General features: G+C 41.9%; 1 protein-coding gene across 2 annotated transcripts in view; it reads right to left on the reverse strand.

The window, feature by feature from the left end:
• Hbs1l (HBS1 like translational GTPase) overlaps positions 1–21,113 on the reverse strand; it is a 79,163-nt gene extending 58,050 nt beyond the window's left edge. The window contains exons 1-5 of one of the 2 annotated variants that reach the window (XM_032894921.1): positions 20,929–21,113; positions 17,855–17,920; positions 11,841–11,954; positions 8,756–8,950; positions 5,473–7,548 (exon numbers count right to left, since the gene is read on the reverse strand). In XM_032894921.1, the coding sequence (XP_032750812.1) occupies positions 6,134–7,548; positions 8,756–8,950; positions 11,841–11,954; positions 17,855–17,920; positions 20,929–20,971 (1,833 nt within the window). In that variant the 5' untranslated portion in view covers positions 20,972–21,113 and the 3' untranslated portion in view covers positions 5,473–6,133. Of the gene's footprint in view, positions 1–5,472; positions 7,549–8,755; positions 8,951–11,840; positions 11,955–17,854; positions 17,921–20,928 lie in introns of those variants that run through there. The other variant, XM_032894922.1, reaches the window with a different exon arrangement.
• Between the last annotated feature and the right edge of the window lie 2,562 nt (positions 21,114–23,675).

Genomic DNA, 23,675 nt, shown 5'->3' on the forward strand with positions numbered 1-23,675 from the left:
AAAAGAGAAGATAAAGTACTCAGTAAAAAGAACACAACAAGGGGTCTAATCACAAACCGTCAATGCGTGTAAAATGGCTGAGACCTGGAAACAGTGGCACAGACCTGTAAGTCCAGCACTGAGAAGGCTCAGGCAGGAGGATCCTAAGTTTGAACCAGTCCTGGATTCAGAGCAAGTTCTAAACCAACAATATAAACTAATGCTATGTGTGGATATCATCTTACAATGATGGCAAACAGAATCCAGCATGGCAGACAGGATTCAAGGGGCTGCACATCACACTAAACTCTACTAAAAACCTAGGAGAACACTAATACACTATCAAAGCCTTCTGTATCCATGGAAACTGTTTTCTTGACTCCAAAGACGCTTTATAATCACGAAACATCCATTCTCTAAACTTAAAGAGGGGAAGAAAGTTACTTGAAAATAATTCAGAAAAACAAAGTCTGCAAAAATATTAAAACCTAAAAGAAATTCAAAAGTATTAGTAGAGCCCCAAGATAAAGAACAACTTAGTTTATGTCCTAACAGGGCTAATAATAAACCTACCTTTCTATAAAAGGTAAAGATGTTGGTGGGGAGACCAAATTTATTATGTTAGCACTTAGTGTCATTCAATCAAAGACATAAAGCTAAAAATCTGGCTGAATTAGAATAAATTACTTCATATTAATTAATATAATGAATCAGAACTTTCGAACAAAGTATCTTGAAAAGACTTACAAACTTGATTTAAAAACTGAAAATTCTAAAATATAATCCAAGAGCTGAGAGCAGTGGTGCGCACCTTGTCAACCCAGCAACTGGGCCAGCGAGGAGGACAGTACAAGCCGCAGTCAGCACCGGCTACACAGTGAATGGTGGGCCAACAAGGGTGACAGAAGAAAGACTCTCCAAACTAAGCCAAAATTTAAGAAACGGCAAAATAGGAATCAGGAACAACAATTACTATAAGGACTAATTTCTATAGCCTATAAATGCACATATAATTCTGCTGATAGGTAAATACACACACATATATTGCTAAAACTTGCTGAAGTTAAAACAGAAAAAAAAAGTAGACAAAAAGTAAGAATTAAAACTTCTAGGAAGAACAGGGATAATTTTAAATATGAAAAAGGCAAGAGAAAAAGTCTGCAGGAGTAGTAAGAGTTCCTCCCGTGAGGTGGAAATAAAAACTATTTGTGTCTGCAGATGTACTAACAACTCCTATGCGGTAGGACTAAGAAACAGCCAGCCCCGACACGGGAAAACACAGTGACTCCAACCTGAAGCCCGGACACGGGAAAACACAGTGACTCCAACCTGAAGAGAGTGGAGCCAGGTACAAGGGGAGAAGGGAAGGGAGAAGAGGAAGCTCAAGGACATGTGGCCATGAAACTGCACAATGGATGAAGTAAACACATAGCTACAGAGACTTAGAAAATAAAGGCTGAACAATTAGGCCAAAAAGAAGAAATTCTATGACCATCTCAGAAGAATTACACTGGGTCTGCTGTATGGAATATTTTAAGAGGAAATGCACTCAATCGAGAAACTCCTTAATGTTTCTACAGTTCTTGCTAAAGCTAACAGCCTTTAAGAGAACAGTAAAGATGGGAACTAGGGGCCACATGATGTGTGTCAAATCGCCTTGATTCATGGACCAAAACCTGGGTATACCAATGTTCATTAACATGCATTTGTAACTCCCACATCACATTTCTCAGGGCACTGTGGCCATCATTTAGAGACCTACACAGAACATTGGACAATTTGAGTAATCAACAAGCTAACTCCCAGGCAAGGCCATACGCAGCAACAGTATTTTTTTGTGTCAGCTCTCATACTGTATAAACACGTGCTTCTGATGGTTGATTTGGTGTCGTGGTTGTCTGTTTGACTTCTTAGAAGCAGAATGCTGACATGCCTACAGTCCCGAGCACCAGACAACCATGAGGAGCACTGTGGATACGGTGCACAGTGGATGAGGTGTTATGCTAAACTACCATCTGTGGGCTCAATGCCAAGGCCATACGTAATGAGACACAATGACACATAGTCAGCAGTCGCTCTGCAACAGATGCATGTGTAAAACCAAGCTACACCTGAGTGGCTGGCATGCACGCAACCAGTAGCTCATCGGTTACAGTGATCATGCATGTCCCATACAAAGAGTGTCTCAGTATATCCAGTAGCTCATCGGTTACAGTAATCATGCACAGTGATCATGTATGTCCCATACAAAGAGTGCCTCAGTACATCCAGTAGCTCATCGGTTACAGTAATCATGCATAGTGATCATGTATGTCTCATACAAAGAGTGTCTCAGTACATCCTGGTTCAGTATTTCAGTCACTTTATGCAATGTAATTAACCCAAAGAATAAGAACTAGTTATCTGCACACATGCACTTATAAACAAATGCTCACTCCTACGTTAGACATAAGAATGGCAATCAAGGGGTTGGGGATTTAGCTCAGTGGTAGAGCGCTTGCCTAGGAAGCACAAAGCCCTGGGTTCGATCCCCAGCTCCAAAAAAAAGAACCAAAAAAAAAAAGAATGGCATTCAATTATTAAGTAGCAGGTGGGGAAGAGAGGCGTCAAAGGTGATGCTGGGTTTCTGACCTAAGCAAGAGGTTAATACTAAAGATAGGAAAAAAGCAAGAAGTAGCAGTTCAGATGAGGAACAGAAAGAGATCAACTTTTGAGTTACAAGTGTTGCAACTTGTAAGGAGATCCTATATCCACCTTCCTCTTTGAAGAATCCTCAGGCTGTTCACTTCGGTGTAGCCTGCATCTAAAACATTCTGCTTAAACAGCAAAATACAAGTCATATACAGCAAGATAGGAAGTGTGTACTCAAGTCTTTCTCCGCCCACCACTGCCTCAGAAACCAACATTCAGTAACCTGTATGAATGCTTATGTTTCTATATGAGGCATAAATTATTAAATCACAAATACACACACACACACACACACACACACACGCACAATCCCATGGTGGGGAAAACTATAAATGATGAATACATTGGAAGAAATTCTTCAACACCCAAGTGGATTGTATCTAATTTGTCTATAGAAAGATAAAAGAGTAGAACTTTCTGGATAAATTATCAAAATACCATTCTGAAGTACCAAATTTCTCTAGAAACTTCTAATGAGTAAACAAAGTTTTCATATTTAAGAAAACCTCAGAATTGTAATTTCTTTCAATGTAGCTTTTATAAAAATATATATATACACACTCAAAATGTGACAAGTTTCCACAGTCTGAAAATTAGTTATACAATTACAGTCTTATATAATTACAAGTATAAATATTTAAGAAACAATCATAGAAATTCCTATTGACTCTTCCCATTCTATCCACAATTATCTTTGCTTATACACATTCCATTATTAAAATACAGAAAACAATTTCTAAGCTACTATAGAACTCATTTTATAAACAAATATATGTATACATATATATATACATTTGTGTACATAAAAAGTTGACAATACATAATTCGTATTCACTATGTAGCGATCCAAATACATGTTGTTCCAGGCCAACCTAGAAGACAGCAGCCATTTTACAAATGCGTTCTTTTTCTCTGCACTGTACTATCTGAAGTGCTTCCTTTTATAGTCAAAGCCCTTCTGTGAAGTCGTCACGATAGCCCCTACCAATATCAACTACAACAGCTATTCCTGTTTCTTTGAGAAAGAGTGAAAGAAAGGACGGTTCAAAGCAGAGGGCACACAGGTGAAAAGGCAGGTGGGAAAGCAGGACACAACATCAGTGCTCTGTACTGACAGGGTTGGGGATTCTAGACAATTCTGAGGAGCGTGTCCTTTACAAGGAGAATGACAAAATGCCCATGGGCACAACAGATCCTGTAAAGCTCGAAGAGAACAAAGAACCAAAGGGATCATTCTGAACACCTTTTACATCACTACGAACTAATTTTATTGTATTCCTATGTAAATGGAGGCATTTGATCACAGCACAAAGATGGCTCTGTGTGTCAATATGGATGTTTGAAATCGGAAATAAAGTAGACCTAACACAGTCAACATCCCTGAGCTACTCAGACAGCAGCAGCTGGTACACAGCACACTTACTGTACACATACAACGGCCTATTACCCATAAACACACCCTGTTCTTCACCAAGGACCACAGTAAGGGTGACAGCAGACTCTCAGCCTCACTCTGAGTCTCAAAAACTGGGACATTCCCAGTCAGAGGGACAAGACCTTGGTAAGCCAGACAGACAGACCAGGAGCAAGTCAAGAGAAACAGGAAGGAAGGCTAGGAAGTTAATTTTTAAAAGAAATGTTATATATGTATATATAAATACATGTATCCTATATATCATGAAATGTAATTACACATACACACACACACACACACACACACACACACACACACACACACACAAGAACCTTTTCTGCACAAGAAAAAAAAATCTAAGTGGTAGTTTCGATGTTCCTCAGCCAACAAGGGCACACAGCCCACCTAACTAAGTGTAGCTCACAAAGCACTGTTTCTCTTCTCTGTGACAAAGGGTGAATAATACTTTCATGCTCTTCAGTATGGATCAAGTATGAATACCAGGCTTTCTGTGGAAAGAGAATCACATAGAGCTTAAGCTATGAGGAGGAATTCCACATTACAAACTCTCAGAATACATTCAACTCTAAACTGGACACTACCTGCACGTAAATCCAGTTGGTAAATCGTCTAAACCATTGGGCTACTAAACTACAAGAGGTAAAGACTAGAAAATCAAAGACAGTAGCTAAGGGTAACCCAAACTTTAATGCTAGTCCTAAAATGCATGTTGTGGTTTTTATAATCTCCTAAACATTTATGAAATATTCAGTTACAAACATATTATGGGACTTGTATTGTGGCTCAGTAAAATACTGAATATGGCAGTATCACGTACAGCTGAAACTATTAAAAAAATCAATCTGAATACACACACACACACACACACACACACACACACACACACATCAAAGAATAGTGAAGCACCTGACAGGGAAAAAAACACTTAGTGGGCAGCTACTCAATACTTAAGAAGAAATAACTTGTCCTTGATATCACTGATTATTAGAAATTAACTTGGTCTAATATATTTGGCATTTTCCTCCAGGAAAAGCAGACATATGTATCACGTGAGTATCATCTAGAAAATACATTCCCAAGGGCCTTCCACAGAAACCTACTCAGCCAGTCTTGAAAAGCAGTAACAGTGACTATGTTTAGAAAATATTCTCTGGTGACTCCCAATTCTAGCTACCCATGTTGTAGAAGTGTCTTTACTCCGCTGACCATAAGCACACTCAGGGCGTGGCCACTGTGGAACTCTGGGACTGCTGGGCACACAGCCATCAGGAACAAAATGGAAAGGATCCACATCTCATTACTCACTCTACAGCAACTATCAGAGATCTGGTAAAACTATTTAAATAACATGCAAACATACTTCCAAATACGTTCTATATGTTTATTTTTAAAGAGGATGCCTTAAAACCTATAAAATATATAATGTATAAAAATAATTTATATGTTAATCCAATTCCAGTATATACATGGTCCCTTCAAAGATTTTCATTACATCATCAAAAATTCACCTAACCAGATTTCATAGTACTTGCAAAAATCAAGAACTGTACGTTTGTCTAGTAGGAAAGTTTTAGTGGTCACCTAAGTAGAATAATAAACAAGGAATGATTCAATACTAGCTGAAAATACGAGCTTGCCTCAGCTATGCTACATGTCCTCAGAACAGTCTTCAAACTGTGACAATCCAAGGAGATGACTTTCATTTAAGAAAAAAAGACAAAAATATTTCATAGAGAAAACTTAAGAAAGTTGGATATCAAATGAAATATCTGAGGTCCAAGTCACAATATCATGTTTTCCATATGCATTGTAAACATACACTCTTATGAGCTGGCAACTTAAATGAAGTCACTACTCCAAGACATCGTTAAAAAAAATTCTCAGTGCAAAAATCCTTAAGTTGTTATAATGAACTTAAGACAATTTTAATAAAAATCACAATTTGAATCCCATAATATAAAATGATCCTACAAAAACTTTACATTGAGATAAAAAGCTTACAACAGTAGCCAAGTTTCCCTTCTGTTCCTATTCTCTAGTAAATGCTCTCTTTTGATTAGCTTTGACAATGTCATCGGGAGACGCCGATTTGAAGTCAAACGGCGTTATTGCCACAAGAGGACTTATTTCCTTGTCCGATACATCTTGAACTTGTCTGCTATAAAGGAACGTCTTGTAGAGCTCAAGAGTGCGCCTCTTGCAGCTTCTCAGTGGGTAACGAAGACACAGCGTTGAGGCGAAGGCTGAAGGCCTAGCAGCAAGGGCCTTGGTCCACGGCAGAGAGAGAGGAGCTTCCCTGGCAAGGCAGGCTCTCTTGGCTTTCTTACTACCCTGAGGAGGATTGCAAGGTTTCCCTAACTTAGAACTCAGAACTTTAGTGTCTGGTGTTAGAGCAACTGATGGGTCAACTACAGGCTTTGGGACAAACTCTGGAGTTTTTATCAAGACACTAAGATCAATATTTGAATCAACTTCAGGACTCATTTCAGATAAACTAAGCTCAAAGGAATCTTTCTTAATCTGAGAATTGTCTAGTTCAATCGTTTTTGCAATCAAATCAGAAAGGGATAAATTCTCCAGGTCTCTCGTGGGAGCAGTTTTACAAAATGCCAAAGATGACAGAGACCCTGTTAATTCTGACACTCCGTTAGCAGACTGAGAGCGGCTGGCCAGCTGTGACAGGGAAAGGGAGCCCAAGCTGGCAGACGACTGGTTACACAGGGCAGACAAAGTAAAGCACTGGCCAGGGCTGTTTTCTCTGTGTTGCTCAAACAGTTCAGCTAGGGATGGACTTTGATGCTGGGAAAATGGTAAACTGTTATTCTTTACGATGTTATTCGTGGCACTTTGCTCAACTTCAGTGTTTATCCTGGGATTCTTTTCCACTGGGCTATACATGTGCAATGGATTATTTAAGCTTCCCAAGCCGTGCTGAACTGGAATGCTTTGCAAATCAGGTAGCGAGCTGCTCTGAACACCCACAGGACCACTAGCTGCGGTGTCCCCCCTCATTAGGGACTCTAAGTCTGGTATTCCTTTGAGGGTAAAGTCCTCTCCAGGAGCACACACAGATGCAGCAGCTCCCACCACAGCAGCATCCAGACTCCTAAGGAGCCCACTGTGCCCACTGTGTGAGGGCAGCAGCCTGGCCGACGGCTGGCCTGCACAGGAATCCCGTGGCGCGTCACAGATCAGGTGAGCTAGAGCCAGTTCTTTCGTTAACTTACATGATCCTAGTTCCTTTTCCCTTTGGGGTCTGACAGGTTTCTCTCTGCTGTGAAGTAAATAGTGACGTGGCTCAAGGGAAGAGCTATGGGATCCATACCCTGCCACTGAGCTACAACAGTCACAAGTTGTGCTACTGCTACCCAAGCGACTGTCTGACTGAGCATAAGAAGGCTGCACAGTTTTGGGTGAAACTTCAAAGGAAGAAAATAAGACTCCTTACCTTACAGGAGCCATTAATATTCAGATGCATGAGTTGACATTTGCAGGAGACAGTCACAGCAACCAAAAGGAAACATGAAATGAGGCATTTAATTACTAAGTGCTTCTATTGATCATGATCTAAATAAAATACTTGTTCCTTATTTAGTAATAGGGACCATGAGGAAAACAAAAACAGAATTACTACCCCTAACAACGTGGCCTTCTTACTCTGTTCACTGCGTACGTAACGCTAAGTACCAAGGTTCTAATTGTCATGAATTTACTGAATCAAAGTTCATGAATGTGAAGGTCTATCACAGTAAAATTATCAGGATTACCTTTTTGTGTTCTAAGGGCACATTATTAATACGGAAGGCATTATCATCATGGTCAATTCAAAGTACATGTTTCAGTCCCCTCCCCCCACCAGAAAAATACTGATTTCAAAGAAGTAGGCTAGGCAATTTTGCAGACGTCTAATCCAAAGATTAAAGGACATCAATACCGTTAACAAACGATCACGCTCCCACTAACAGGAATCATAACAATTAATACATGTGCACCACAATTCTCCAAGTCCACAAAACTCTATACCCCAAACCCTGTAATTTTAGCATTAAAGATCTACCATTTTCTTACGTTAGCTAAAAATGAAAGCTAAAAATGAAAATGTGACGAGTACAATTCCAGTATTTAATATTAGCTAATGATACTTAAATAACATGAAATTATAATCATCCACAAATGCTATAAACAGAGGAATATTTTAACATTAATAGCTAGGTTCTCATTTCTATCTCATCTCACTAGGATTTTTAAAAGGCAACAGTTCAGTAAGAAACTAACAAGAAGGAGGAGGATGTCTTTTATCTGACTTTACTGCCTCTGTGCTGGTGCTATGCACACACTTTAACAGGAGGGAACACAGTGCTCAGGCTGAGGAGGCGGCTCAGTGGTTAGGGGCGTTAATCCCTCTACTCTGGCAGACAATCAAGGTCCGGCTCCCAGCACCACGCTCACGACCGTCCTTCCCCCAGTCCTAGGGCCTGCACACCCTCTTCTGACCTCCTGCAGCATTACACACGGGGGGGGAACAGATATAAATGCAGGCAAACACCCATGCACATAAAATCAGAAGGTTGCAAGCTAGCAGCTGACCGACGTGAGCCAAGCCCAGCGTCTGGGCACCCCAGGAGGCAGACAGAGCAGGTGAAGGCATACCTTTTGAAGGCTGTCCTGCACACACTGCTCGCTCACTCTTCTCCTTCAAAGTCTGCACACCATCTTGTTCCAGAACCACCGACAACGCCTTCTGCACATCAAACTTATGTTTCAGAATTGCCTCAGTCAGTATGTCATCAGGCACGGCGTCCCCCAGTACCTCTCTCATGTGATCAAGGCATGAATAAAGGCGAGCTAGAACACACAACAGAGCAGAAAGCTGAACTATACAGTGTCTTGAAAGAGCTCTACATCGTCACATTTGAGAATCTGAAACTACACTAGAATACTCAAACCTTCCTTCTCTTTGGTAGAAGTTACAACAGTTACATTTTTCTACTATGCACCTGTCTCCATAAGTCTCCTTAGTGAAGAAATCAATGTTTCTGAATAACACCTGGAAAATACAGACAACATGTGTATAACAATGCCCGTTCTCAATACAAGACGATGTTCTATGTCTCCAGAACAATACTGCCTTTTGCTTTAAAAATACCAGTGGACGGAGCTGGAGAGACGGTTCAGAGGGTAAGAGCAGCACTGTTCCTACAGAACAGTTTACTCCCAATCACCATGCTGGGTAGATCAGGTCAGCCTGTGACTCCAGCTCCAGAGGATCTAATATCCTCTTTAGAGGTCGACAGGCACCTTTACTCACATGCACAAGCCAATCACAGACATGCACAAATGCACATAATTAAAAACAACAACAAAAAACTATAAAATTTCAAATGGCACACTAACATTTTTAGACAGTGACGGTGGAATTTATACTCAATACTTTTAGTATGCCTCAAAAGGGAAAGGGACTGTGAACTACTTTGAACTTGGTGAACCCAGTTAATCACTAACTATATCTCTTACGTATTATAAATTACTACTTTTAAGGGTTTTTTCAAACTAATGAGCTCTCCACAGCCAACAAAAATTATCCTTTAAAGTTATCAAAACAATTTAGCATAAAATAATGAAGTCCATAAAACTAAGACAGAAGGGAACACTCATTTTTAAAACTATATTTAATCCTGAGATTGCAATGTTTAAAGATTTTCAGTATTCTTATAATATAAAGTCAGTATTACACTCATCTGAGTTTTCATAACCTTAAGAGCTAAAAACGGGACTAGGTACCTAGGGGCTTAAGAATAGAAAAACACACATTTGCACACTGCAGCATGTGGCTGTTCCGCACTGATCATATCCAATCCTCACAGGAACTCCGTAAGCAGACACCTCGGAACGCAGTCTTCATGCACCCGAGAGGCTGCTGTGCCCACATCTACTCGGAGGCGTCTCCTGTCCAGACTCCTGTGTAAACGCTGCATTACACGCCTAGCTGCAGTTTTGATTATTACAAGAATCTCCTTAAACACCAGCACAAGTCTGCTTTCTATCTGTGTAAGGTTTGCTTTAAAAGGTGTGCGGCTTCCCCATGACTAGGGAAGCAATGTGGTGGATTAATACATGAACCACTGAAACTGGAAGTCAGCAGTCAGCAGAGAGAGCATGAAAGTCTCTAAGATCCTACAGGATCTACATCCCTAACCACTCATAAAGAGCAACTGTGGTAATGGGTGAAAAGTGGAGACCATCTGGGTAGACTGGTCTAACTGATCCATATCCTACTTGTGTCCCTATGCAATAAGACTGACGGATAAGCCAATCACATTCAGGGTGTTGGTACAGTGCCAGCAAAGCACCTGGTAAATACATGACTGTATACAGACAGCTGCATGCCCGGCCGGACAACCAGCCTTCCTTCTCAGACATGACTGGACTTTATAAGTCCCTAACCACCAACCAGAAGCAGGCGTAGCAGACTTGTAGCCGACTTCTACCGTCTTGGCCCTCAAGACTCTGCTCAGAGTACAAAGAGAACTGCAGAGCGCACAGACCAGCTCGGCATTCCACCAGATGGTCAAGTGAGCCTACCAAGAAAAATTTAATTTCTTATGTCTTTACTGTTTCTAATCTCTAATTTTATATACTTTTGTCTTCTTTCCATTTATCCTGATTTTGTTAGCACCTGGCATTAAAAGTATATTAATTTATTTATAAACTTTGTATGTGATGAGTGTTTGCCTGTAATGTATGTATGTATGTATGTACGTGCGTGCGTGCGTGCCTGCATGCCTGCGTGCCTGCGTGCCTGCGTGCCTGCGTGCCTGCGTGCCTGCGTGCACCAAGTCCAGGCCTGGTGGCACAGAGGCAGAGGAGAGAACTGGATTGATGGGTGCGTGTGAGGCACCATGTGGGTACTGAGAGCAGGCCCCAGGCCTCCTAGGAGAGCAGCAAGTGCTCTTAAGCACTGAGCCGTCTCCCAGCCCAGCAGTTGCTGTTTTATTCAAAGATCAGCTTACAGACTCACTCACCCTCGCGTCCTACTTTCAGATGGATCATAAGCTCACAAGTTAGAAACATGAACAGAAAGGAGTCCACCCCAAAGGAAGAGTGAGCATCTCAGCCCCTCCCTCCCTCCCACAGACAGCACCACGCACGCCCCGGCCAGCTCAGTGCTCCTTCAGTCTGTGGCTTGGGTGACACTGAAGCAGTGGCAATGAGAAATACACTTGTAAAAGGAAGCCAAAATATAGTCACCCCTTTTCAAATGTTTAAGGGCTGAAACAAGCAGTCGGCCGCTGCTGCTGCTTCCTGGATCTCCTGAAGCTCCTGTCAGGCAGGCAGCAGAGCCGCGGCAGCCTGCTACTCTGCTCTTCAGTGCTTTCTTCCGTAGGCCTCCTGGAAGCCATGCTCTTGTCATTTCATCAGCTGCCCCATGAAAGCTCACGATCGCTAATTCTTTCCATGTTCTTCTAACCAATCATTGGACGCTCTCCTCCATAAAAAGAGGAAGAGAAACTCACAGTCCACAGCCCTGTGACTGAGCAGCTGCGGTGCTCAATGTAATCGATTTCTTGACACACAATTAAACAGACTCTTAAAAATACAGCAAATAAAATGGATGTGCTTTTATTATTAATGTCTATAAACATTACCATGAATAACTTCCATAAAATTACAAATTCTTACTCAGTGATTAATCACTTCAGCCAATGAAGACATGCTATTTTTTAAAAAGCCATACCTTGGTCGATTTCACTTAATTGGTGATTCAAAAGAGAATTAGAAGACTCTTTCAGATCTTCATAACCATATTCTTCTTCAGGGTTGTCACGTCGTGAGTAAATGAACTGAGCAGCTAGAATAGAAAATGAAAAATGCTGTAATATAGCCAATTCCCAATATTTTCTTAGTTTTTCCTAACACAAGCTAAGATAAAGGAGATGTGGTTATAGCTCACTGGTAAAGTGCTTCCCTAGTATATGCAAGGTCCTAGAGGTTTGCCTCTCAGTACTGAAAACAAAAAAGCTAAAAATTAAAAACCCTGTGGCTAAGAAGCTGCCTTGGGGCATAGAGTGCTTGTTCTGCAACCATGGTAAATCAGCTGGGAATACCCAGCACCCACGGAGAAAAGCGACAGGCCACACATGCCTGTATCCCTATGCTGCAGGGACAAAGTCCAGCAGCTAGCCAGCCAGTGGCCTAGCCTAAACAGCAAATTTCCAGCCCAGTGAGAAATCCTGTCTAAAGGCACTAAAGAGAGAAACAGGAAAATACCAGGATGTCCTGCTCTGGCCTGTTTATGCTCATACATAGGGTGCAGGTATCTGCATATTCACATGCGTGCATCTCACATACACACACAGGCAAACATGCACATGGACAGACATGCACAAACTCGCATGAATGAATACACACACACAGCCAGCTGTCCACGTCTGGCAAGAGTGATGAATTAGCAATGTCCCAGGATGGTATAAATCCACCCAGATTCTACCCAAATCCTCAGACTAAGGATTTACTAATCTCCTGCTGGTCTCCTCCTTTCCCCTAATCTCCAAGACCATTCCATTCATCTAGTTTCATCCTTGCCCACAATCATGCTCCTTTATTTTCGTGGTACTGAGATTTTAAAGCACACATCAAACTCATTTACTTAAGAAAGCACTCCAATTATTTCCACAGGGAAGCAAACATTTAACTTCTACTACCTAAGAAACACTAATTTTGACAGAATCCAAAAAGTTACTGAGAGCATTAAATTCAGTTCGTGTTTTTATTTACTATGAATGTATGAATATGCTGCTCCAGTATGCATCTGTGCAGCACAAGCATGCTACGTGCCCTTGCAGGTGCCCTCGCACATCAGCAGGGGCATTGGATCCTCTGGAACTGAGGTGATGGGTGGTGCCCCATAGTAGTGTGCTTAACCGCTGAGCCATCATCTCTCCACGCCTCAACAGGCCTCAAACTTTGAACAACTCATTTTTCAATCATACAAAGGCACAATAAACCAGTCAGTCACACAGACATATGCACACACACAAATTTGTTGCTCTAATACATGGCTTAAGCCATTCATTAAGGACAGAAACACAAACGCAGCACCGCAGAACAGGGTCCTCACAGTATTTCACTTTCCTAAGAACATATTAAGCCCACTGAACAGAATTCCTACATTGGACTTGTGTGCAGGTATTAACTGAAGGAGAAACTACCTCCAAAATGTACTGATAATGCAGAAAATATGAAGTTACAGCTCATATGTAATATCTATATCCAGAAATCAGAAGGCCATAAGTCAATGACCATATAGATTAGCAGGAAAGACGGAAGAAAATTGTACTGTTGTGTTTTAAAGTCCAAATGAGTAACATATGAGTACTGGAGAAACAAAGTACTCACTGGAGACTGAGGCAGTTCCAATAAAGGAGGTCAGAGCATAGAAAAATTGGAAGATTGAACAAGAAGTCAATACACGCAAGGAAACTGAGAACTAAAAGCAAGTGTAGTAATTAGTAGAAAAGGGTGTGAAGAGGGTGTCACAGCAGAGATGCTTTAGTCTAGACAATGCCACCAACACGTCAGTATTCTTTGGAAGTCTGACTTCTACTGCACCTGTAGGTACACTGACCAACGCCTTCTTTCTCAGTTTAGCTACAGCCTTGTTCCAGGAATATTTAATATGCACATTAATATAATGCTGCCTTTGCAACATTACCCATTAGTCATCATCCTTACACCTCTTCCAATCAAGCATTTGCCCTTTAGAGGTAAAAAGTCCTGAACCCATATTCTTTATTAGAGACTAATATCCCTCTCCAAATGTGCAAGCATTTCCAGTAAGATGGTTACTGGTTCTGTGAGTGATCCACAGGTTGAAAGACATGTCCTAATTTTATTTTCCCTGTAATTATTCTTAATTTTATTTTTGAACACCACAAAGTATTTCAAGGATGCACATATTATTGACATATATGTGTATTCTTCCCCATCTTATGGCAAGGAAATAAAATTATTACAGAAGAAACATTCTGTTTCAGATTCTCCAAGAATAAATTTTCCACAGTTAAAATCACAGACCAGAGATGTCTTATACCCATCAAGTAATACTTAGATTGACAGTCTTTTATTTCTAGTGATCTGTAAATCTTTAAAATCCTGGCATTTTAGATTCACTCTGTCAGCCTAAAAATACAAATGGTGCTGTTTTCTACCTAGAGATTTCCAACGGTTTTCCAGGTTTTCGTGAACTGTATTTTGCTTAGCTCAACGTTAACTGTGTATATTCTCCAAGTGTCTACTAGTACTGCAACCCGAGAAACTGAAGACTGGTCAATGCTGACTGAGGTGAAAATCAGACACTTCCCTCAACAAATTTCACTAGGGAGAGCAAAGCGGAAGTTAAAGCTTATAAGTGCCTGTACCATCTACTAGAAGCTTCTGTTTCTGGGGATGGTCCCTACTTCCCAAACCAAAAGAAAAGGAAAGAAAAGAAAGTCCAACTTGCAGACTTGTACTATGGCCGTTGTTACAGAAGTCCTTGCTAGTGGTTTGACCACGTAGGTCAATAGATTAAGGGACCATAGAGGCTGAGGTTAGGAAGGGGACAGAGGTGGCAGAAGACGAGGGGCAGTCCAAACCTCAAAGCTGAACTCAAAATCCAAATTAAACAAGAAACCTGCACTGAGCAGTCACTCTGCTGTTCCCTACTACAGAAGAGCTTAAGACACTGTCCTGCTCGGAGTAGTGGTGCACATCTGTAATGCCAGCTTCTGGGGGGCAGAGGCAAGCTCAAGACCAGCCTGGTCTACAGAGTGAGTTCCAGGACAGCCAGTCTAGTTTGTACCTCATCAGTCACCTCCCCTCCCTGCTCAGATATCTCCAGTTAAAGCTGACACAGACACAAATGACAAAGACTTTTCACAACTGGTTCCTGTGTCCCACCCATTATTTTATGCTGTGACTTGCATGAATTCCGTGAGTCTCCCAAAACCAACATCACTCAGTGGCCATTGCTCTACCTACATACGCCCCAGCGTACCAGCCCTACTCCCCCTTCCTGGCAAGCATGCTCAGACCTAAGTCAAGATTATGCTCTACCCATCAGACTACAGCAGCAAACTATCAGAACAGGACCTTACACAGCTACTTTATAGTAAAAGAAAAAAATAGGGCTTTTCTTACACATAAATTAATGATGAGTAAAAGTTCAGAACAATATATAAAAAAAAAGCTACTTCCACTCACTTTAATTGAACAAAATAGACTATTCAAGTTGCTTTTCCTGGTTCTTTTGCTGTTAGTGTCCTGACATTCACTCAATAATCAGTATGAAAAAAATCTTTGTAAAGAAAATTTTTAAAGAGCTTACATTTAAAGAAAAACAATTTTTAATCAATAAAAAAAAAAAAGCATGCATCCATGGCTAAAGTTGAGGTCTCTATTGATTGGTAAAGCAGCTCAATTACAGGCTTCACTAGCCCATGAGTAGAGTATGTTCACCTCCTGAATGAATCAAAAGGGAGACTGTTATTCCCTGAGCTCCTCACGACATCATGTGTTCATTCATCCTCAAAGGAGAAGTATCTTCTGAAGGGTGTGCGGCAGTGTGGTGCCTGATCCTGCTGTGAAGACGGAACCCCAGCTGAGGAACTGTCACCAGCACAGTGACCCATGAGCATGTCTCTTGTGGCATTTCTGTTACACAAACCTGTCCTACCAAGTTGCTTTTGGTCATGATATTTGATTAATTTCAATGAAGGAAAAAACTAGGACAGATACCAACAATGACCCAGTAACAAGGATGAGTCTGCTTCACAAAGCAGCCAGAAAGGCCCAGCAGCTATTCTGCTGCCCTGCCACGGCAGGCTACTGCTCTAAGTAACAGAACTAGTCCAAAGCTCTCACTTCTCATTGCCAGTTTCCTGACAGTGCACACGAAGAAAATAACCTAGGCCAAGCACAGGGCACACGGGCCAGTGATCCCAACATCAGGGACACTGAAGCAGGGACTCCCAGACTGTAGGCTAGCCTGTGGTACAAGTGAAGTTCAAGCCAGGCTAGTTTCCACTCTGATGCGACGGCTGGGCCACACACTTTCCTTCCCTATATTGCTTTTGGTGGTGGTGTTTTTGTCACTGCTGTCAGGGTGACGATGGTGATCACATCCTGGATCTCTTGCATGCCTACTAAGCACCCTGAAAATGTTCTAGAAAATAAACAATTCAAATTTACATGCTTTTGTTAAAATTAAGTTTATCAAAAAGGGGAAAGCATTTAACTACCTCCTGGGTGGTGATGTCAACAGATTTTCAAAAAGTTCAACAGTAACTCATAGCTAGGATGTCAGGAACATGAACAATACAAGATGCAAGTCAAGCCATGAGAGAGACACGGAAGTCTGTGACCAACCATCAAGTAAGTCAGGCCACACGTGTAACTCTCAGGAGAACAAGTTCTGAAAGAGTAACTTTTGTGCTGTTAGCACACCAGGTAAATGCTGCCTATCTAGAGAGAGACCTTGAATTTGCACTATTCGTAAGCAAACTCTGCTGTATGAACAATCCACTTCAAACTATATTCAGCAAACCTTGAAGATCTCAAAACACACACAGAAGGGGGGGGCACGTATACACAGACAGGGTCTCTGTGGCTCTGGCTGGCCTGATTTGTATATACATATACCAAAGTGGCCTTAAACTCACTGAGATCAGCCTGCTTCAGACTGATCCCCTGAGTCCTGGGAGGAAAGGCATATACCACCACACCTAGTAGACCTCAACTCTTGTGAGCCTCCCTAATCTGTCTAAATATTACTATTCTTTCCCTAAATAAATTGTTCCCAGATGCCAGTCTAATATTCAAAATATTCCTGATATAAAATTTATTACTACCTGCCTTCAGAGGTCTAAGAATTTCACTAATCATCAAGTATTTTAGTGAATTTATATAACTACATGTTACAGGGATTATTAGAAAAACAAAGGCACCAAAGCTTTTCTTAAACTGCTTCATTTTTCCTTAACACATCTCAGCTCTTACTGCACAAAGCATGAAGGCCTGAATTCAGTCCCTAATAGCCATCGAAATCAGGTGTAGTCATGTGCGTGTCTGTGACCACAGCGCTTTGAATGGCAGACACAGGGTCTCTGAAGCTTGCTGGTCACCGTCTTAGACCACAGTTCAGTGAGAAATCCTGGCATAAAGAACTAAGAGGGAGAATGGTACAAGATTCCCGAGGTCCCTGTGCACTCCCATGTATGTGCAGAAGCAGCGTGCACCTAAACAGAGGCAAACAAGACATATGCACACAGGCGTGGCGCTCTCTCTCTCTCTCTCTCTCTCTCTCTCTCTCTCTCTCTCCCTCCCTCCTCCTCCTTCCCCCTCCTTCCCTCCCTCCCTCCCTCACACGCGCACTCGCGCGCAGAAAACAAAAACTATTCATGGGTAAAGAAAGTCTTGCAGGTGAACTTGGTGGGGCATACTTACTTACAGTCCATCCAAGTATGACCAAAGCTGGAGGACCACCAGGAGTTCAGGGCCACCCTGGCCTATATAACAGCTATTTTTTGTTTTCAAATAATCCATTATAAAAACTTTAAATATTAACATGTGCATATATAAAGACATACACACATATACATATCTTTTCAACATTACATATTACAGTCTCATGAACATTCTGGTCCAGGATGACAATTATACTTAGTTGACATTGTAGACAGCGAAATCAAAGAAACCATTTTTAACACTTACCTGTTGATGGTGAGATGCAATAGTCATCCTCCACAGACTGGCCGTACAAGTCATCATCTTCAAAATCTAAAAAGAAAAAACTCTGTTACAAGCCCAATCAGCCTTGTGTATTAGTGAAGAAACATCTGAATTACCTACAAAGTAAGTTAACATACCACCTTGGAAGGAAGCTGAAATGTCCACCTTTCCATAAATTCTAAGAGCTCTTCCCACAGAGAAGGCATGCATTAACAATCTATGTTACTGACAATCTATACTTAAAAGACATACCTATGTCTTACGCTTTTAAGTTAAGTGGGCTTTATTTAATTTTCTCACATTACCTCCCTCCTCCCCTCCAGCCATGCATCTTTATAGAACCGGTAAGCACAGGGTAAATACATCAACCATACGGACATTCTTTGTGGGGAACCAGGATGCCTAACTTTGGTGATCATTAGCTGACCTCAATGAATATGTTCTTTGTTGAGATTTTTCCTAAGGTTGCTTCTTTTTCTAGGTAAGCTCCCAGAAGTCTTCCTGCTACCTTTACCTTCCAAGAGCCACCTCTAATTTCTTGTCTTCCAAGTACAACAGGTTTCAATACATGAGAAATCACAGTTTCTTTCTGGCATACATAGGCCGCTAAATTAGTGTGTTTACAGGTTAACAAAACTGCTTTAAAACTGCAAGGAACACATATAATTTTATACCAGGGCCTACTATGGAGACATTTTTTAGACATTGGAAGTGTGCATACATTCCCAGCTCTCTTAATGCCAGAGCTCTAACAAACCAGAATAGAGTGATTACAAATTCCATGACAATTAGGCAGCATGAGGAAATACTGAGCAAGCTGGGAACACATGTGAGCGAAACGTGAAATTCCCCAGGAAGAAAACATTCAAACCAATTCTAAAGGAGGGAGAAGGCCAGTTTTCTAGGGCAAGCAGGCAGCAGGAAAACCATGCTTAAAGGCCAAGACCTAATGCTGTGGCAAAGGAAAGTTGTATGACTGCTTTAACTGGATTAAAAGAAAAAGTAAGATTAAGTGAAATCAGAATGTAACCTCAAATTTAAAATTGCATTCACAATCTTTAGACATTACAAATCACTTTTGCTAGTTTGGTTGGCTTCAAGCAAGACAAAATATAAATATGAAGAGAACTCTTCCTGACGTTTCCCTAAAAGTGCTTCACTTATTCAACAAAACATTGGAGGGATTTACTACACCTAAGGCTGAACTATTTACTGAACTATTGTGCACAGTCCTAGGTCCCAACAGCCAGTACTGTATAAACCAGGCCTGCCAGTCCATGCCTGTCACCTGATCAGAGGCAGGAGGATCATTCATTCATCATCCTTGGCTACACCTTGAATATAAGTCCAACAGGGGCTACATGAAATTGTCTCAAAACAAAAACCTAGTGGTGGAGGCAGTCGTGAAAAGTACAGTAACACAGGGGTTACACAGAGGAACCAACAGGTTTTTGCCCATAGACTAACTATAATGAAATTAGAATACTTCGGTGAAGCTTTAATTATTGAAAGCCTAAGGGGAAGCCTAACTGGGAAGAAGAAAACTGAAAATAAATTGAACTTTTATAAACAGGAAGGGAGGACCATCCCAGGACAGGCTAGGCTCCGTTATGATGTCACCGATTGTTACAAAGAAATAAAACCTGACCTCAGCTGGCCAAGGTAAGAAGGACTCAGAAGACACAAGGAATCCCAAGCCCTTCTAATTTACACCCTCTCTTTCACACCCTTCCTATGTTACTGTCATGACACTGTGTGGAAGCTCTCAGGCTTTAACCAGCTGTTACTTTAAAACAGTCAGTATGTTAAGGAGTACTCTTAATTATCACTGGATAAGGAAAGAAATTAACAAACGTCCTTTATTTCACAGCTACAAAACGTCTTCCAGTCTAAAGTCATTTCTTTGTGGTAGTGGTCCACCGGGGCATTTTATACAGTCACTACATATTCTTACAGTGAATGTCTGCCAAGGAAGATATTCCAGGCAGACTGGGTCCAAGTCTCCAAATGCAGCCCAGAGTGTTAGATGCCAAAGCCTGTTGCCGATGTTGAAACTCACAACCCTACCCCACCACCCCACCCACCACCACCCCACCCACCACCACCCGCACTCCTGCCAAAGGGGGTTAATAACAACCATCTTCTTAAAACATTACATATTCTCCGTTTTAAAAAGCAGCAGGTCTAGGATTTTTGCATTAGTTTACATTTGTGTTTATTTTAGTTTCTATGATGCTTAATAATGCTTATTATTTTCCCCTCAGTGCATGATGTTTTTTTCCTAAAACCACTTCAACCCGTAGAGTGCATTCATATACACATTTTTCATTAAAAAAAAAAAAAGCAAACTGCGAGTCCCTTTCTCACGACCTCCCCGCTAGTGTTGTTTTCCATTTCCTTTTAAAAATAAATGTACATTAAGCGTTATCAGCCAATAACTGAGTGTGTATACACCTGAAGACCAGCAAATCGACCTAATTTCTTGACCCTTTTAAACAAGACTCTTTTCTGTTTCTCACGTCGCCAGTTTTGAAATTCTTTGAAAAATTCGGAAGGGGTTAAGTTCTGCAGTCAAAACGCACGGACACGGGGGGAAAAAAAAACCCTAAATGAATCTGACGTTTGTAGCAGGCCGGCTGCAGGTAAGCGCTAAGCCAGCCTGTTTTAATAACTAAGTAACGCCTTATGGTTACATCTGAAGGAGTGCTTATGCAACAGAAGTCAGAAACAGAAGTGGGGGGTCCCTGAATGAAACAAGGAGAGAGGCGGTGATGCTCGGATGCGAACAACATCGGATCCCGACCTCGCCACACCAGTGGGCCCTGGAGATGCTACACTCTTGCCCCGTCCGTAAACCTGCTCAGTCAGAAGACAGACAACACGCCGACTTCCTCCCCGGGGCTCTCAGGTCCTATCCTCCGCCTGGTCCCCCCAAACCGTAGACACCAATGCGAACGTGACTCCGGGATCCGAGCTCGAATCCAGGCGGACGTAAGAGCGGCCAGGGCGGCAGCTGGAAGATCTAAGATGACGGCCGGCGCGGCCCTGCCACCCACCTTCATCATAGTTATAGCCCCGGACGTTCCGATGCCGGGCCATCGCGCATAGAGGGCGTCTGCCGCCGTCCCTTCCAGAAGAACTCGGCTCAGACACCGACGAGACGCGGACCGCAGGAGGGACACCTCTGTCGCGCCATCTTGCCTTCCGCCAGGCCTCTGCGCCGAGCGTCCGCGCATGCGCAACGTCATACCTGCGCACTACGCGACCGCTTGCTCTCGGGGTCACGGCCAGCGCCCCGGGGACGCATGCGCTCTCGCGAGCTGCCCGGTGGCGCGAGGTCCCGCCCACAGCGAGTTGACTGACGTGTACTTACCGGCCAGAAATCTAGAAACCACCGCGCTATTGAACTGGAATCTCTGACCTACACCGGTTTTTAGAATTATTTCCCAACTTTGGTTTTTGATCATCTGAAAAGCTGCCTATTTCGCTCATTAAAGCAAGGACTTTATTTCAGCTTTTAAGCCTTAGTGAACACGATAGGCAGTCAACAAACGTGTAACTTTGGCATAATAATTAGTCCAAGCTGGAGAGGGAGACTTCTTAAACGAGTAATTTTAAGTTTGAAATGTAGCCATACTGGGTCAATATTCTTTGCATGTAACTCATGGGTTCAGGTATGGGCTCCATATTAAATTCATTAACAGCTCTGGTAAGCAACTGTCTGACCTTAGCTTTGTAAAATATTTCATTAGCACGGATTAATTAAGAAGGAAGCCTTAGGCATTGATTGAATACACAAACATGTGAACTTGCTAAGGGTGTTTAGTACAGGTTTTCAGACACAGAACTAGCCTTGGGTGCTTATGATGTAATAGTAACACATAAATCTATAACCTGTTATTAAACATCCTCGTTTTGTACAACATAAGGCTAATAATGCTGTGTAAAAGAAAACATCAACCTTATTATCATACTGAGCAAACCACTTTGTTGTAGCTTGTGTTTTCAATGCCAAGACCTTGTATCAAAGGTATGTGTCAAATTCTGCCTTACTCAGCTTTTCTTATCCACAACAATGAAAATAACACATTAAATTCATATTTGTAAATGGCTCAGATTTCAGTTCTGATTACCCAATGGTTGTTCTTAACTATCTTTGTTTCCTATGACTCCAAGGCAAAATTTTATGGACAAAAAAAAAAAGTAGATGCTAATTTTATATGATTTTTAAGTGTTTTGTTTTACACCTTTAAGTAATTTCCACATTGCAGCCTATCTGTTTGTAAGTGAAGATATTATCTTACACATATTTGCCCATGTAAGAGGACTTAGCACTGAACATTAAGTGCTAAAACATATCAAATGTGCTCCACCTGGTGGCTCACTCCTTTAATCCTGGTATTGGTAGATAGAGGCAGGAGGATCAGGAGTTCAAGGTCACCCTTGGCTACACAGGGACCAGCCAGCCCACCAGCACTATTTGAGCCCCTGTCTCAGCTTCATATACATAAAACTTAAAAACAAAGGGCAGCTTCTATCCCACTGTAATCGTGAACGCTGCTAATTACAAGTCACTGACGCTGCTCTTGCAGTAAATGAGTTATAAACCGACCACTTAACGAGTTCGATGAACAAGAAAACAATCCTGCCTCAGATGTGATGCATAATTTGGGTCTGTGCACCAGTTCATTTTGTATTGACTCATGAAAATAGTCTATTATTTACACGTGCTAGTTTCACTGGCAAGTCGACATAACTTAGAGTCACCTGGAAGTCTCCGTATCAGATTGTCCTATGAGGCACTGTCTTGATTGACAATTGACACAAGAGGTTCCAGGCTACTCTACAGCCTCCTTAGTAGGCAGGCCTGGGATGTAAGGGAAAGCTTAGCGGAGCATGAGCGAGCATGAGCGGAAGAGTGGGCCTGCAAGGGAAAGGTAGCCGAGCATGAGCAGAAGAGTGGCCCTGTAAGCAGTTTCTTCTACAGTCTCGGCTTCCATTTCTGCTTTGCTTTCTGCCCTGACGTCCCTCAGTGATGGATTATAACTTGGAAGTGTAAGCCCAATAAACCCTTTCCTCCTACCAGTTGATTTTTGTCAGTCACTGTACTGGCTGGTTTCATATCAGAGTCATCAAAGAGAAAGGATCCTCAGTTGAGGAAATGTCTCCATGAGATCCAGCTATAAGACATTTTCTCAACTATGGCGAGAGTCCAGCCCATTGTGGGTGGTGCTATCCCTGGGCAGGCTGAGCAAGTCAGGGAAAACAAGTCAGTAAGAGGCACCCTCCATGGCCTCTGCATCAGCTTCTGCCTCCAGGATTCTGCCCTGTTTGAGTTCCTGTCCTGACTCTCTTTTGGTGATGATCAGCAATGTGGAAGTGTAAGCTGAATAATCCTTTTTCCCCAACTTGCCTTTTGGTCCTGGTTTTTTGCTGCAGCTATAAAACCCTAACTAAGACACACAGCAAAAGATGAAACTCGAAAGGTACCTATTGATAGTGATACTGGAGTGACTTTGCAAACCACAACGGGACATGCTCTAAGTCTACAACCTGGGATGTTTGCACATATGTAAACACCAGCAACGCCTCCAACCCAACCAAGGCAACATATGCAGACTCTCAAGCATTTATATGCAGAATATAAAAATGTGAAAAGGTCCTGGCATCCTCCTGCTCTCTGTGGCTCCCTAACACGGCCTTCGGCAACAGCAAATCAGCTTTCTGTCACTAAAACTCCATTTGTATTTTTTAAACCTTCACGTAGACAAAACACGACAGTGTGTGTGTTCTTTCTTATATC

The sequence above is a fragment of the Rattus rattus genome, chromosome 2 (genome assembly GCF_011064425.1).
Source record: "Rattus rattus isolate New Zealand chromosome 2, Rrattus_CSIRO_v1, whole genome shotgun sequence".
Classification (NCBI taxonomy): Eukaryota; Metazoa; Chordata; class Mammalia; order Rodentia; family Muridae; genus Rattus; species Rattus rattus.